The sequence below is a fragment of the Carassius auratus genome, chromosome 32 (assembly GCF_003368295.1).
Source record: "Carassius auratus strain Wakin chromosome 32, ASM336829v1, whole genome shotgun sequence".
Classification (NCBI taxonomy): Eukaryota; Metazoa; Chordata; class Actinopteri; order Cypriniformes; family Cyprinidae; genus Carassius; species Carassius auratus.
Window position 1 is genome coordinate 14,044,680 of NC_039274.1, and position 15,536 is coordinate 14,060,215.

General features: G+C 37.4%; 2 protein-coding genes across 9 annotated transcripts in view; one reads left to right on the plus strand and one right to left on the minus strand.

The window, feature by feature from the left end:
* Positions 1-2,368: 2,368 nt before the first annotated feature.
* Positions 2,369-13,606, minus strand: dync2i1 (dynein 2 intermediate chain 1). Of its 3 annotated transcripts, XM_026215569.1 has the most exons (22): positions 13,462-13,606; positions 13,215-13,268; positions 12,482-13,133; positions 12,332-12,387; positions 11,905-12,147; positions 11,724-11,792; positions 10,940-11,002; positions 10,390-10,612; positions 10,202-10,298; positions 9,968-10,097; positions 9,667-9,778; positions 9,471-9,565; positions 9,216-9,345; positions 7,186-7,358; positions 6,900-7,062; positions 6,511-6,618; positions 5,183-5,244; positions 5,022-5,073; positions 4,707-4,867; positions 4,455-4,586; positions 4,073-4,296; positions 2,369-3,894 (listed from the first exon to the last, which is right to left on the minus strand). In XM_026215569.1, exons 1-22 carry the CDS (start codon positions 13,474-13,476, stop codon positions 3,723-3,725), a joined length of 3,186 nt encoding a protein of 1,061 aa, XP_026071354.1. In that variant the 5' UTR covers positions 13,477-13,606; the 3' UTR covers positions 2,369-3,722. The 3 variants fall into 3 exon arrangements, with proteins under 3 accessions (XP_026071354.1, XP_026071355.1, XP_026071356.1); XM_026215570.1 differs by lacking the exon at positions 13,215-13,268; XM_026215571.1 differs by lacking the exon at positions 11,724-11,792 and having other exon boundaries at positions 2,370-3,894.
* Positions 13,607-14,037: 431 nt separating this feature from the next.
* LOC113051656 (extended synaptotagmin-2-like) overlaps positions 14,038-15,536 on the plus strand; it is a 33,221-nt gene continuing 31,722 nt past the window's right edge. For 2 of the 6 annotated variants that reach the window (XM_026215575.1, XM_026215576.1), the window contains exon 1: positions 14,168-14,955. In XM_026215575.1, the coding sequence (XP_026071360.1) occupies positions 14,566-14,955 (390 nt within the window). In that variant the 5' untranslated portion in view covers positions 14,168-14,565. Of the gene's footprint in view, positions 14,956-15,536 lie in introns of all 6 variants that reach the window. The other 4 variants (XM_026215573.1, XM_026215572.1, XM_026215574.1 and 1 more) reach the window with 4 other exon arrangements.

The following is a 15,536-nucleotide window of genomic DNA, read 5'->3' on the forward strand; positions in this document are numbered from 1 at the left end:
CACATATCGATACGTGATTGGTTTGAGAAGGAATTATTGTTCCACGTAAATAGTTTTTGAGAAGGATGAGTTTCTCTCCAACTGTCAAGTAAAAAAAATCGCTGCATAAACCTCTTTAAGTACAAACTAGAATTATCAGGAGACTTTGGAGGCCATCTGTCTAAGACGTTATCCAAAGCTACATTAAAATCCCCTCCAAAAACTAAATAAGAATTTGGATATTTGGTTAGCAAATTTAACACATGTTCTTCCACTTGATCAATAAGTTTTTCATTATTTTTTTGTTGATTAAACCCATAAATATTAACAATAATAATGGTTACATTCGAAATTTCCAATACAAGACAAATATAATGTCCACCAGGATCACAATTAGAACATACAATCTTCCCATCAAAACGGTTTTTAAGAATACAGACACCAGCTGAGTTACTTGTTCCATGAGCCATCCATAAATCAGATCCCCACTGAGATCTCCAGAAATTACAATCCTCTTTGGTTGAGTGGCATTCTTGCAAAAAACAAAAGTCAGACTTAAATTGTTTAAGAAACAAAAAAATTGCTTTCCTTTTTGTAATGTTTCTTAACCCTCTAGTGTTGAAAGAAATTATAGATAGAGACATAAAGGAAAAAAGAAAGGTCTACAATAGAAGTAGAGTATATTAGTCTCTGAAAATGTGTTAACACACGTAAAATGATGAGAACAGCAAACTCTATATTAATACAAATAAAGTAGTGTAATTCAGAATTTAGACATCAACATCTATAGAACTTGAGTAGTCTTTTGTCTTATAATTTCAGATTTCTTATTTATGTAGTGTAAATACAGCCAATATAATAATAAAACCATCAATGTTGTTGGCTTAGTTTTTTTTTTTTTTCTCCTCCACAAGGAAAAATACAAAACATATTCCTGAGATTAGATTGCCTTCTAAGTTATAAAAGAAAAAAAAACACAAAAACAAAACAGATCTCCAAAGTATCTTTTTCTCAAAATTATATAAGTAATTATAACTTAGAATGGTAGTAATTATAATAAATACCTTCAAAATACCAACTAAAAATAAATATATATATTTGGACTTTGCCTTCTTTTAAGGGAAAAAATAAATTAAACCTAAGGGCAACAATCTCTAAATTAAATAGCCTCTCGTTAACCCACGGTTTCGGCACAAAGTGAAACAAGTTTCATGTATATCAGGTCAGCTAAATGAAGTTTCAGGCTGGAGGGAATATTTCAATTCCTTCTACAAACGCCCTACCTCCAATAAAGTAAGCACGCTTATTATTTTGTCTTGCTTTTTCCACTGCCGGCCATAATTTGTTTCTCCTCTCTTTATCTGCAGGAGATAAGTCCTCAGATATTTTCAGGCCGTTTTCCCTGAGAAAAGTAGACTCCTTTGCTGCACGCCACACAGCGTCGCGATAAAATCGGGAGGCAAATTGAACAATAACTCCTCTAGTTTTGTTCGGCTGCTTGCGACCAAGTCGGTGTACAATATCAATGGCGTTCGGAAGTTTGTCTCTGTCCTCTGGCAGGAGTCGCTGACACAACTGGATCACCTGTAGTCGAACATCTTCTCTCTCCTTCTCGGGGACTCCGTAAATTCTTAAATTCCAACGTCGCGAATAACTTTCCAGATGTGCTAGTCTTCTCTCCTGCTCAGAGGTAGTCTGCTCCATTTTGCCCATCTTGGACTCCACTGCACCGCACTTGGTTTTCAGACAGTTAACCTCTTCGCTCATAAATTCGATTGCTTCTTTGACACTTGTGATTTGCTTGGTGTTTTCATTTATTACCTCCTTCATGTTGGTAATCGCGCGTGTGTTTTCTCCTATGATTTTCTCCAGGGAATCAGATCGAGTGTTTATTAACTGAGAAAGTGCTCCAAGTTGAGAGAGCACGTCAGCAATCTCAGATTGATTTGTCTTCCGTTGTTTGGCGGCAGGAGATTTGCATGGCGTGTCTAAAAGTGAAGGAAATTCCTCCTCGCACAACATGAACTCGTCAGAAATTGCATCTACCTGTAAATCTGTCTTGACGTAATCATGCAGGTTTTCTGTCGCAAGATTATTAGAGGCTTGCAGCGCTTCATGATTAGTTTTGATTGCAGGACTAGTGGTAGCCTGTGAAGCGTTCTTTGTTTTCCTTTTTTCGGACTTGCCCATTGTGTCACTCTTTACTAGAAGAACATTTATTTATAAATTGCTATTTGATGTTAAAAGAAAGTAATTTAGACTTATTCTGACATCACTAAAAGTAAATTTCACCATTTGAGTTTGCAGAGCACATCAACTCACATGTTTCTAGAGCGCCATCTTGAACCGCCCCTGCTCCTTTTATAGTCTCCGAACGTTCTAACATTGCGATGACGTCACAGTAAACCGCGTCATCGGAACTATGACGTCAACCTGTAGGCTGATCTGCTGTTAGAATGACATTTGTTCCCTCGACAAAGTAAAGTTTATATAGCATTTATCAGAGCAAATCTGACCAAAGTCAACGATAAAAATAAAATAAAACCGATGTTACTGTAAGACAAATGGAACATAAATAAAATCCAATTAAAATGCCTGGGAATAAAGACATGTTTTCAACTTAATTTTAATGCCATAAGGATTTTTTGGATTGGCTTTTGGATTGTCGCAAAAAATAAGCTCTGTGTTCAACCATAGTTCATTAAATATGCACGTTTTGATGAAAAACGTGTCTCCACGTACCATTCAATAAAATTCGAGCGCATTTAATCTATTAAATAACAGCAGAGTGAGCGAGTTTTTGGATATGGTAACACATTTAAGCTTTGTTAGGATGTAAACACAGAATGTTATTTTATCATTGCTTCTATGAAAACCTCACATGCTTTATTAGCCTAGAGCTTTATGTGGCCGTAAAGTTTCATGGCGCATAGTGCTTAAAGACAAGTGTTTAAAGTTTCACATTCGCCGAAGCGGAGACTGGAAAAAAAAAAAAAAAAGGTGAAAATGAGACCAGGTATTTGATGGTGTTCTGGCTGTAGGATTCGCCTCTTGAGTGCATGCATTGAAAATGCAGTTTGCCTCAGAGACGCACTATCATTGGTGTCCATGACTAAAAGATGACAAAAGTCCTTAGTGAGGGTGACAGTCCTCGGTGTGCAGTTGGAGTTGCTAATATAGTGAAGATGAACAGAACGAGAAAACAGAAGTAATTCTTGATAGTGAATAAATGATCTTAAATATAATTCATGTTTAAATGCTTGTCAGTGTAACTGTACAATACATATTGCAAAACAATACAAATGGATATAATAAATGTTTATATACCTGAGAAACAAAAAGGTCATATTTATGCGATCATTTAGCGTTTGATCGAACCTTACTGCTTCTTACAGCAACAAAACCATCATGTTCTTGCTAACATCAGCAAAATTTCAGAATTAACAAATTGTATGCCAGTGAAGTTCATTTGTTATTTGTACAGACCAAAAAGCTTAGCCACTGTGACAGTATTAAACATCCATTTCTCATTCTTTTCAAGCTGTTCGAGCCATCATCAGTGTACTGTAGCTGTAGGTACCTTATTGGTGTACAAATGAAACGGGGTCTGCCCGTAATGCACATGACTTTCTCTAATGTATCTTTGTGTTTTCCTTCTGTAATTTGCATATAATGTATTTAAATGGAAATTAATTTGAATCTGGGCTCAGATAGATTTCTGCTTGATTTGGATGAGAATCTATCTAAAAAGCATTGTCCAAAAAAGACTTAAGTTTTTCTTTATCATAGGCATTCGGCACTGTAAGTGACTCCTTAAAATACTGAATCTCCACCTTGCCGGACTGCTTGGCGAGCGCAACGCCAGAAAATGTGTTTTGTTTGGCTGGTTCACCAAACACTGCCATGGCTGTCACCCTGTGAAAAAGAGTTAAGATAAGATAAGATTTGGAAACAGTTAAGCACCTGAAGTACCAGCTCTACCTCTGTTATAACACATGAAGGAATTAACCGACATATTATCTTACTGTATAGCACTAACTAAACTTTTTTCTATCAAATAAAAAATCTAATATTCGATGTCCTGGCTTTTTACCGGTCATTGTGTATATTCTCAGTGACGAATGGCACATGATCCTTCACAGTCATGTCCCAGATGTGAAGATCAGAGGCAGCATCCAGAACACAGAACACAGCTGGCCGTGTCGGAGACCACTGCACTGACAGAATGGAAGCGCCACTGGAACATCCAGACCATTCCATCAATGGATCTTCTCTCAGGACAGAGTGCAATCGGACTGTTCCATCACCACAGCCAACCTAAAGAGAGAAATCAATATAAAATATATATTCTTTCAGCTAGAACCTGTGAAAACTGGGAGTAAAACCCCACTTGCTTCATCACTATTAACAGATCTCCACAAACACAGAAATACATAAATACACATACAGAACAAAGCAATTCAAGCTGCTCTTACCAAGAACAAAGGTTCCCCAGAAGGACTGAAGTCAAGTGCTGTGACCTCCACCGGTCTACAGCTATCAAACTGTGATCTGTACAACTTTGGAAGAACTTTTAAGCTATGCCTTGTACCATGTCTAACCAGACCCTTCAATAATAAAAGAAGAAAAATACACATTTCAAGAAACATTTTAAGACCAAGAAATTCTATAGGAAACACCACTAATCCAAATATTCAATATCTTCAACAATTTCATGCAACACCCACCATATTAGTACAAATGAAGTAATGGTTTGAGTCAGAGGGGAGGAACTTCAGCTGAAGGCTCACAGGAGGTCCAAATCCCATTATAACATCTTGAGGTGATTTCTCAGTGGTCTGTAGAGAGGAGCTGTGGAGTAGTTTAACTTTACCACCGGGCCTCAGACCTATCAAGGCAGGCACAGCATTATAAAAATGAGAGGGGTATAATAGACGTGCATGAAAATATGATTTCAACTCAATTCATATGAATAGCATTTTTACACACTGTTCAAAGCAGCTTTACAGAAAATAGAAAAATAATTTTAAACTTAGGCTTACCCAGGTCTGTTTGAGAACCAGAATCATTTCCTTTTTGCAGCTCAACCACAACCTGTCAGAGACAAAATATCCAAATTTATCAAATGAATCCCTTGTTACAAAAACACAGCGCCAAATGAAAGAGGGTTGAAAGTATAAAGTTACTGGAAATGCTGACATACCCAGAGAGTTAACACTCCATTTTCATCCAGAGATCCTAACTGGAATGACAGTCCCAGGGACTCTATGTTTTGCAAAAGGAAAACAAGAAATTTGTTTTGGTAATTTTCAAAATATACAATACTGTTTAAAGGTTTTGGTGGGTAGTGGGTACCGTTTTAAAGAGGTCATAGGATGCCTATTTTTTAGGGTCTTAATGAAAACTCTGTAACATAGTTTGGTTAAAATTTCTCAATGGTAGAGTAAAAAAAAACACATTTTTAACCCTGTCAAAAACAGCTCTTTTCAGAGCATTGCATTTTCCAGCATTTTCCTTTAAATGTTAATAAGCTCTGCTGACCCCGCCCCTCTCTCCCAAGCTGCTCTCTGAAGCAGATGTAGACAAGAATGTCTCCGATTAAGTGATTGAGGTGTTCTGTTGTTGGATGTAATAATGAATATAGCAATTTACTCCCGAAATCTGAGCCACAGAAGACACGGTCGATTACGTTTGTTTTTGAAGAAAATGCACCCCCAATCTACAATAAGGGGTCGAATCATTCATGATCCGGTTTTTCAAGAGAATGCGCCCCCCAATCTACATAAATGGGTCGTTATTCTAGTGTAAAGTTTTTTTAATAAATGTTTGCAAATCGCCTTTCCTAATAATGTGCTAATTAGCAAGTTTGAAAATGAATTAGTGGCTAAAGTAAACAGTCCCTCAACAAACATTTATTTAAAAAAAACTTTACACGCTTCTTATGTCGGTGAAACTGCATTACGAATGATTCGACCCATGATTGTAGATTGGAGGGGCATTCTCTTCAAAAACAAACATAATCCATCGCGTCTTCAGAGGCTCAGATGTCAGGAGTAAATGACGACTGCTATATTCTTTATTACATCCAACAACAGACCACCTCAATCGCTTAATGGGAGACTTGTCTACATCTGCTCCATAGAGCAGCTTGGAAGAGAGGGGCGGGGTCAGCAGAGCTCATTATCATTTAAAGGAAAGGAAATATATTGAAAAGAGCTGTTTTTGAAAGGATAAAGAAAGGTGTTTTTAACACTACCATTGAGAAATTGTAACATAACTATTTTACAGACTTTTCATGAAGACCCTATTGAATCATATACATTTGTGGAAAATGGGCATCCTATGACCTCTTTAATGAATCAAAAGAACACCAAATCTTTTCTAAAACTATAAATGTCTTAACACTTTTAATCAAATGAATGCATTTTTGTTGAATAAATCTTAAAAAAAAAAAAAAACTTTTTACTGATCCCAAGTTATGAACTGTGGTGTATTTAATTTCTATATAAAAAAACACTTTAAACACATTACCATCTATGTCTGCAGTTAGTGTGCTCTTTGAACTTGTATCAGCAGTCGCCAGTACAGGTTCAATGGACACGACGGGAGAGAGATGACCCACCACTGAAAGCACAGCATCTGCAAGCACACAAAACACAGGTCAATTTAGTTTTAACCTGTGACCTGACTCCAAATATCTATATCTAAAAACAAGTAATATAATCAGTTTTGCAAATGCTTGTGTTTTATCTATTATTTATTTTAACCCTCTCAAGGCAGGCGTTGCTGATTTGCATCAGTTAAAAACTAACTACCTTATTAATCCAGAAACATATTTCATGTATCTGGAGTTACTAAAACTTAATTTGAGCCTGAGAGGGTTAATGGCGCAGCAGCTGATGCAGTTAGCTCTGACTGACCTGTAGAGAAGGTCGGATAGCGTAGTGTCCACAGCTCCTTGCCAACCACCAAGTTCACGTGAGTGCCAGAATGTTCTCTGAGGTCCCATACCACCACTGAGCCTATTTCTGTACCAGCAAACACTAGTGTAACTTTACCAGGACTGAAACAACAACACCTCACCTGAGAGGGGTAGACAAATAGGAGAAAAGGATATCAATTTTTCGTGACTTTTATGGGAGTGCAGTTAATTTCAGAAACAATCAACTATAAATTTTAATGATGCCAGTATGTTCTCCTCCATACCTCAGATTCATAAAGAAGAATTTTTTGGGGTCTGGATGGCTCCCAGATGTTCCAAACACAGATAATTGTCTCACTGTCAAGGCGTACAGCACTGCTTTTGGAGGAAGGAGGATGAACAGACAGAAGGGTCTGTCTCTGGACCTGAGAGAACTGCAGCAGACTTACCTGCCGACCTGCGCACATATACATGATTGTACAGACAGTGTCTATACCAAGAGGGCCATACACTTCCTGAAATGTGAAGCCAAAACTTTTCGATCTGCCCCTCTTTATGTAAATGAATGAGATATGAGTTGAACAACAACAAATAATACATTACACTTCAAGTAAATTTTGTCTTAACATGGTACCTGTTATTTTAAGTCGCTCTTATCACACTCATGTATGTTTGAGAGTTTGTTTTTCTAAGGAGTGTTTAGTTTTAGGTATTTGATGCTATAAAATCGGGGTGTGGGGTCGTCAGCACAAAATGACAGGGGCCATTTCTTGGACATTTTGTTTACAATGGAAGGACATTATCTGTACATATTTATCATCATAAAAAAACACAGTTTACAGTTAATATTTATTGACGATCACTAAATGTGATGTTTGAAATTGAATATTGAATAATTGGATCCAAATGAATCTAAATAAACTGGAATTTAAACTAAAAATTAATTATGTTAATGACTTTGCAGTAATAGACATTGATGTACATTTACATTAATTCAAAAATCCTAGAACTAACAGTCAACATTTATTCCATATCAAAATGTATTCTGAAGTACACATACAGTGATGGCCATTAATATTGGCACCCTTGGTAAATATGAGCTAAGGTGGCTGTGAAAATAAATCTGCATTGTTTATCCTTTTGATCTTCATTAAAAAAATAAAAATAAAAAAGTGTGATTATGAACATGAAATTGTCCAGCCATGACTCCCTGTTCCATAGGATTATAAATATGAGGAAAACAAAAGGGTAAAATTCCCTTAAATCAGCCAATCACAAAAAGTAAAAACAAAGAATATAGTTCTGATGTGCAGAACAGGTTTGTTGAGCTTCCCAAAACAGAAAGTGGCTGTAAGAAAATAGCTAAAGCATTTAAAATCCCAATTTCCACCATCAGTGCAATAATTAAGAGGTTCCAATCAAATACACGTCCTAATGCACTCTGAGGACGAGAGTTTAAGTTGCCAAAGACTCCTCAAGAATCACAGCTGAAAAATTGCAGAGATTAGTTGAGTCTTGGGGTCAGAAAGCCAAAAAGAAAAAAAGGAAGCCTCTACATCACACAAATGTTATTTGTTTTATAATGTTTTATAAATGTAATGATTTTTAAAAAACAACAACTGCTGGCTCTTTCAAAAACAAACTCCAGCATATTAACCTGTCACACAGGACTGGAACTTCAAATGGGACTGGCTCAGATCAGATGAAACATAAAAAAGAGCCCACCAGATTTAATGTTGCGGGCCTGTTTTTCTGCAGGAGGTCTTGGACATCTTGTTCAGATACATGGCATCATGGATTCTATCAAATACCAACAGATAAAAAAATCTATACCTGATTGCCTCTGTAAGAAATCTTATAATGGACAATGTTTGGAGCTTCCACCAGGACAATGATCCAAAACAAACATCAAAATCAACACAAAAATTTGTCACTGAGCACAAAATGAAGCTTTTGCAATGGCCGTCCCAGTCCACTGACCTGAACCCTGTAGAAAATGAATGAGGTGAACTGAAGAGAAGAAGCTCAATCTGAAGGATCTGGAGAGATTCTGGATGAAGGAATGGTCTCTGATCTTTTGTCAGGTGATCTCCAAACTCTTTAGGCATTATAGGAGAAAACTTGCAATAATAGTGGCCATCATGCATAGGTTAAGTTTGTTTTATGTTTTGAATGAAAGATCAAAAGGATAAACTATGCAGATTTATTTTCATAGCCATCTTTGCTCATATTTACCAAGGGTGCCAATATTAATGGCCATCACTGTATCCCAATAACTGCTACTTATCAGTTAATGTAATTTGGAAAACGTTACCATGCAGGAAGGGGAGTTTGGTATTGAGTTGAATGCAGCCATCACTAAAGGACAGTGCGTCAGTTTGAGAGCGAAGTCTTTTGACAGAATTACTCTCTGCCATATTTTCCTCTATCAGAACAGCCATCACCTGACATACAAATAAATTGAGTATTTTTGCACTTTAGTGAAGATTTATTTTAGATATGTGCTAATAATTTAAAGAGTTTATAAATGTTTATAAATAAAAATAAACCCATTAACAGCATTCTTTACCTGTGCAGCAGAACGTAAAAAAGCAGTCAGACGTTGAGAATTAGTATTTATTCTTGAAGTGGATTCATCTGCACTGTCTTCAGATGCCTTAGACCCTGGTTACAGTTCAGAGAACAATTTGTTAATTGAATTTGTTATTTTTCCATTTCCATTTGGTATCTGTTACTAATGATAGAGTCAGTGATGAACACAATACCTCCACATGCTGCATTTGCTTCTGGTGGGTGTTGTGTCCATTTATCTGTCATGTTCACTTCTTCTGTTTGTATATCTCGATCAGTGTTGTCTTCATTGCACTGGACATAAGCCTGGAGGCACAGTAATCTCATGAGATTTTGAGCAGAAAAAAAAAAAAAGTTGACAGAAGATATAAAATTGGCTTGATACATCACATAGTCTCATACTGACTATTATGATCACGATATGGCTGAGTACTTCAAATATCACCACTGCCCTTTTGTATCGTGGAAGTACCAACAACTTCCTAGATTTCTAACCTGTTTTGTATTGGCTGTTCCAAAATTCTTGATGTACATGTCATACTCGTTGACCGGAGGCAGGTCCAGCAGAGAGAAGGTGATGGAGAAGTCTAAATCAATCAGACGCAGAAGTTCTTCACTGCGCTGCCTTCAAATCAAATCAAATTAGTTTAATTAATTAGTCAGCAATATCATTTTTATGCTTACTTCTAATAACCACTAATTCGATTATTATAAAGGTAGAGAACTTGCTTCTGTTTCTTGGCCACTTTCTGGCTGACCTCTCGTTGCTTTGCTGATACAAAATCAATAATTTTACCATGTGTTCGGCTTCGGTCAGAGTTCCTTTCTGTGGAAAAACAACAAAAGCACAGATTTATGTCTTCCTTTTCATAGTCGCTGGTGGAATGTGCAAATCAACATCAACGTCTGTTGACTACCTCTCTGGGTGACAGCTGACTCTGCAGTTGTGGCCTTTGATCTGGCAGAGTAGATTCTCTCATTTTCCTCATCAATGGCTCTCTGGACGGCTTCTATCTCTTCTCTTCTCTTAGGACTCAACTCCCTCTTGACTTCTCTCAATTTTTTGTCATGTTCCTCTTTCTCCTCCTCCTCATTATCATCCTCCTCTTCATCAACATCCTCAAAGTCTTCTTCATAATCCTAAAAGCATCACAGATAGAACAACATAATAAAATATGATTCACATCAGATAGTAGGAAAATATATAAAGAATTATACATATATAAAGATAAGAACAATATATATAAAGATTTTATGTTTAGGTTAACATGTATTCATCATATATTTACCAAAATCTTTGTTTCAATGTTTTTTTGTTGCAGAAAACATTTTGATGTCTGAAATTATGACACGCAAGTAAAACAAAATAAAGGCTTTGTCCTTAACAAAATTTGTTCACCATTTATATTATTCTGCACTATCAAACAAAAGTCATGTATGTAATGGGACCATTGAACTGCTTCACACCTCAAAATCCTCCTCATAATCATTATGATCTTTGCTTGATTGTTTGTTCTCTTCATTCTCCACCTTGGAACACAAAGACATGCAATCATATTAGCCACAATGTGCGTTTACTCCTTTACTCAGAATTTACCGTAGAGATAGAAAGCAGAAATAGATGAACATGCAATGAAAATATTTTAAATATTAGCTTCTGAGAAAAACAAGTTGTGGGACTCTATGCTTTCATATAAGATCTGTCATTTAGGCTGATTTAGGCTGTTCTTGCTTTTCGCGTGCTTATTTTTAACATGCATACTATACCTGCAGAACTCTTATGTATGCATGTTGTGAGGGCTTTGTATTGGTTCAAGTTTGTATTATACATGTTCATTTGCTTTACATTTAAAAATGCATTTACTTACACTCTCTGGCATATTTAAACAGAGCTGTATGAATCTGTGCTTATAGCTCTGTTCAACCAGAGAAGAAACAAATAGAGAATGATTTGATTTGGTCTTAAAATTTGACAGTACTAGGCCGGTCTGATCGAGTCAGGTTTTGTTTAGATTCCATTTGGACTTCAATTTAATGCACATGCAGTACACTAGTAATAGTAGAAGAGTTAACAGTAAGTGTTAAATCCATGTTGTTAACAACAGAGAATTGTCATGCAGGAGCTGACTTTTGACATTTTGATAAAAAAAGAAAAAGAAAAAATAAGTATAAATAAATTGTTCCAAATTCTCTGACATGCATTAGATAGGTTGAATTTTCATTTCGTGCTGACTTTAAACAGAAATCTTACAGGGATCTCTGGATCACTCATTTCAGCTTGAATAGACCTCCATGTTAACTGAGGTATCTTGGTAGGTTCCTGCTCACCCACACAAATATAAAACATATGTAGTGAAGATTTATAACCTCACAAACCTTAAAAAGCAAATGGGTGTCAAGGACATTGTGCATTTATTTGACAATGTGTATACCTCTTTGTCTCTATTTATCCTTTCACTCAGGTCATGACCTGACGAATCTTTATGTTTGCGCTCTCTGTCACTCCTCTTGGATTCTGAAGCCTCTTTGTGCCCTTTTTCACGCCGTTTATCTCTCTCTTCCCTCTCCCTGGCCTTTTCCCTATCCCCATCTTTGATGCTGTGGAAAACATCCTTTGACTCTTTCCGCTCCTGGTGCTGCTGTTCAACTTCTCGAGAGTGACTTGTGTGTGCCACCTGTTGACAGCAACAACTTTAGCAATAAACAGTTCCAGTTATCAGTTCCAATGTAGCTCATTCAATCTGCTGACTAACCACAATTTTTAAACATTCCTCCATAATATCAGTACAGTCAGAATAACGTTATTACTATATTATCAGCATAATGTCTTGCAAAAATAGCAACAATCTTATGGCTTACATGACTTTCTTTATCCCTTCTTCTCTTCTCTCTATCTTCTCTTTCTCTTCTGTGTTCTGAAATAAAAGAGATCATATTAATATTTTGATAAAAATCAAATAGGCATTAACCTAAAAAACACAGGCACATTTATAATAATAATAATAATACCCTTTTCTTTGTGTCCAGAGTGTTCTTTATCACTGCGTCTCACTCTCCTTTCTCCATCCCTCTGTTTTTCCTCATATTCATGTCGACGCTGTTCACTTTCTCTTGCTCTGTGTCTTTCTCTCCTCTCTCTTTCTCGTTCTTTGTCTCTCTCCCTTTCGTCTTTTTCTCTATCTCTTCTCTCCTCTTTCCTTCTGTCTGTTTCACTTTTTGGCTCCCTGTCTCTCTCAGCTCTCCTTCTATCTCTATCTTTTTCTCCTTCCCTGTTTGTCCCTCTGTCCCCCTGATTGTGCACTTCTATGTCCCTGTCCTTATATCGGTCCTTTTCTCTATCCCTCCGTCTTTCACTGTTTTCCTTCTCGCCTCGATTGTGTCCTTTTTCTTCTTCATCTCCTTGTCTGTTGTCTCTCTCTCTCTTTCTCTCTTTATATCTATCCTCCCTGATGTCTCCCAGCTTGTCATCCTGGTTTCTATTCCTGTCTGGGTCTCTGTGTTTGCTCTTCTCTCTTGTGCTTTCTCTCTCTCTCTGTTTTTCCTTTTCTCTTCTTGCATCTCGATCAGGATCTCTGTGACGGCGATCCAGAGACTCTCCATCCCTGTATTTCCTGTGCTCCTCTTCTCGTTTAGATCTTCTTTTGCTCTCCTCATTGTGTGCCTGACAAAACAATGACATTTTTTCACGGGTTGTGCTTTTAAACCTTGTCTTTTTCTTACACACAAACAAACCGCAAATTACCTCAATGTGCACTTTTAAGTCATCAGACCTCCAAGTATCTTCTTTTGTTATTTTCTAATGAAAGGAAGGGGGAAATGGACAGCAAATATGTTTCAACTGTGCAGAATGGAGCTCGATTACCTAATATAACGTAAGCAGTTTTATTTTGCTATCGTTGAGTGGCTAATCGTGCTGTTCAGCTTTAAAATGGTCAGGAATAACAATCGCTACACAACAGCCGCTCCATACGGAATGAGATTTGCTTTACCTTCACAGGGTCCATCTCTGCAAAGATCCTCTTCTCCCTTCTCCTGTTTAATAAAACAAGCACAAGTTTATGTTGACAGCTTTCACCGCCATACCGCTACACAGCTAAAGCGCCTGCGCAGTTTATTGCTACTATGGTAACCTGCCAACAGACTGTTAAATCGAGCAAAGAGCAATCGCTCGACACAAATATTACTATGGTAACACTGTCGAATTTAGATAATAATCGAAAAATCGAACTAAAAGACGTTTAAAATGTGACAGCACACAATATATCAAATATGAAATAGTGCTTGCTTTGTACTATACACTTGCACATATCTACAGTCATTGGCTAGTTAAAAATAAATTAGTACAATATGTTGACGTATTTTACATCATCATCCATGTTTTCCAAATAATTATGGCATATGTGCCAAAAAGTGTTTATCTATTGCTAAATTCGAAACCACATAGCCTTACTGGATAAAAAAGATATTATAAAAATAGTACGGGTTTAAGAATTCAACATATGTCTTTATTTGTGTCGTCCTCCTTGCGTTCAGCTTAGTTTACTGAAAGCAGCAAATAAAAAACCTGAGATGAACGAACAACAGACAGCGCATTTTGGCACAAACAGTCTATCAGAAAATATGAAACGAACAGCTTCTTGTTATTGTTTTCTAATTAAGAGTGAACACTTGGGAGTCTCTTGGCTGTCGACGCCTGGTTGTTTGTGTATCTGCAGCTGCTCGGCTCAGGGTGGCGGGTTTGCGCTGTCCTGACACTCAAGGACCTCCTGTGAGCCGTTGTGTGTGTGTGTGTGTGTGTGTGTGTGAAGAGATCAGCTGTCATAAACCAACACTACAGATAGCAGCAGCCAGCAGCAAGAGCAGGTCAGACGGGACACGCGCAGAGGCTCTTGTTCAGTTATACACAGCTAGATCAAATCAAAGCGAGCTGCCACTATCCGTGTCAAAATGGACTGGTGTACGGGCGAACTAACGTGAAAACATCCTAGTGTAGCCTACTTGTGATGATCTGAAGTGTTTACTCTCTCAGCTTTTGCATTGAAGCACAATGTATACGTTTGACAGCCGTGCGTAACATTTCGTCCGGTCTGACTATGACAGAGGACATAATGACGGCTGTGCGCGGAAATCTTTCTCAAACAGCAGGTGCCTCGGGACAAAAGGACAGCGGACAAACTGAACCCGTAAGCGGGGAGATCCCTTTCTCGTCGCCCGCGGAGCTGAGCCAGGACCCCGCGTCCTGCACCGGGGAACTGACGCGCACGTGGCTGCAGTTCGCCAAGACATTCTTCATTATCTTCCCCATATATGTCTTGGGGTATTTTGAGTTCAGTTTCAGTTGGCTCTTAATCGCACTCACGATATTTTTCTTTTGGAAGAGAAACACGAGGTGTAAGAACACTAGGCTGAATAGAGCACTTTCTTTTTTGGAGGAAGAGGACACGGTTAAACAGGAGGTGGATGCAACCGAGTTACCCTCATGGGTGAGTTCAACTCCTCTTATTGATAAGGTTTACCGTGTTACAACACATCAGTCAGCACACTAGAAAACAGAGGAAAATTAAGAGGAAGTTTATTTTTATTGTTTAAATTATAAAACCCCATCCCCAAAGCTGGACTAAAAAGACAAGAATGGGTTATGTAGGTGTCCATGGAACCATAATGACATTTAACATGTTTAGGCCTTTGTGGGTGGTAATGCTGTTTACAATTTTACATTTAGTAAACAAACACAAGATATTTCCTTCATTCAGGTTTATTAAACTCGGACTTCTTTTTTTAGCTTTCAATGTTCTTCTATCCATTCAGCAAACTCTTGAGTGCTTGAAATATAACTAACTTTGGATCTCAGCTGGTCCCAGGCTGTCAGACTTAAGGCAGAACAAGACTTTTTGCCTTTTCGCCTGTGAAGATGAACAGTGTTTTTCCTAATTATGTCTCTACCCATTTTCTATTTTTATCTTTCATATAAGCATTATATTGAGCTTCTGCTCATCAAGGCTGTAATCCAAAGCCAAGTGCAACAAAGTAAATATACGTTATGCAATGAGATATTTGGACCTGA

Bases quoted from the DNA above. Each gene is read 5' to 3' on its own strand.
- dync2i1 (XM_026215569.1), bottom strand. The intron at 12,148-12,331 runs GTAAGCCATAAG...TGCTGTCAACAG, and splicing joins GAAGGGATAAAGAAAGTCAT to GTGGCACACACAAGTCACTC. The intron at 6,619-6,899 runs GTCAGTCAGAGC...GTGTGCTTGCAG, and splicing joins CTATCCGACCTTCTCTACAG to ATGCTGTGCTTTCAGTGGTG.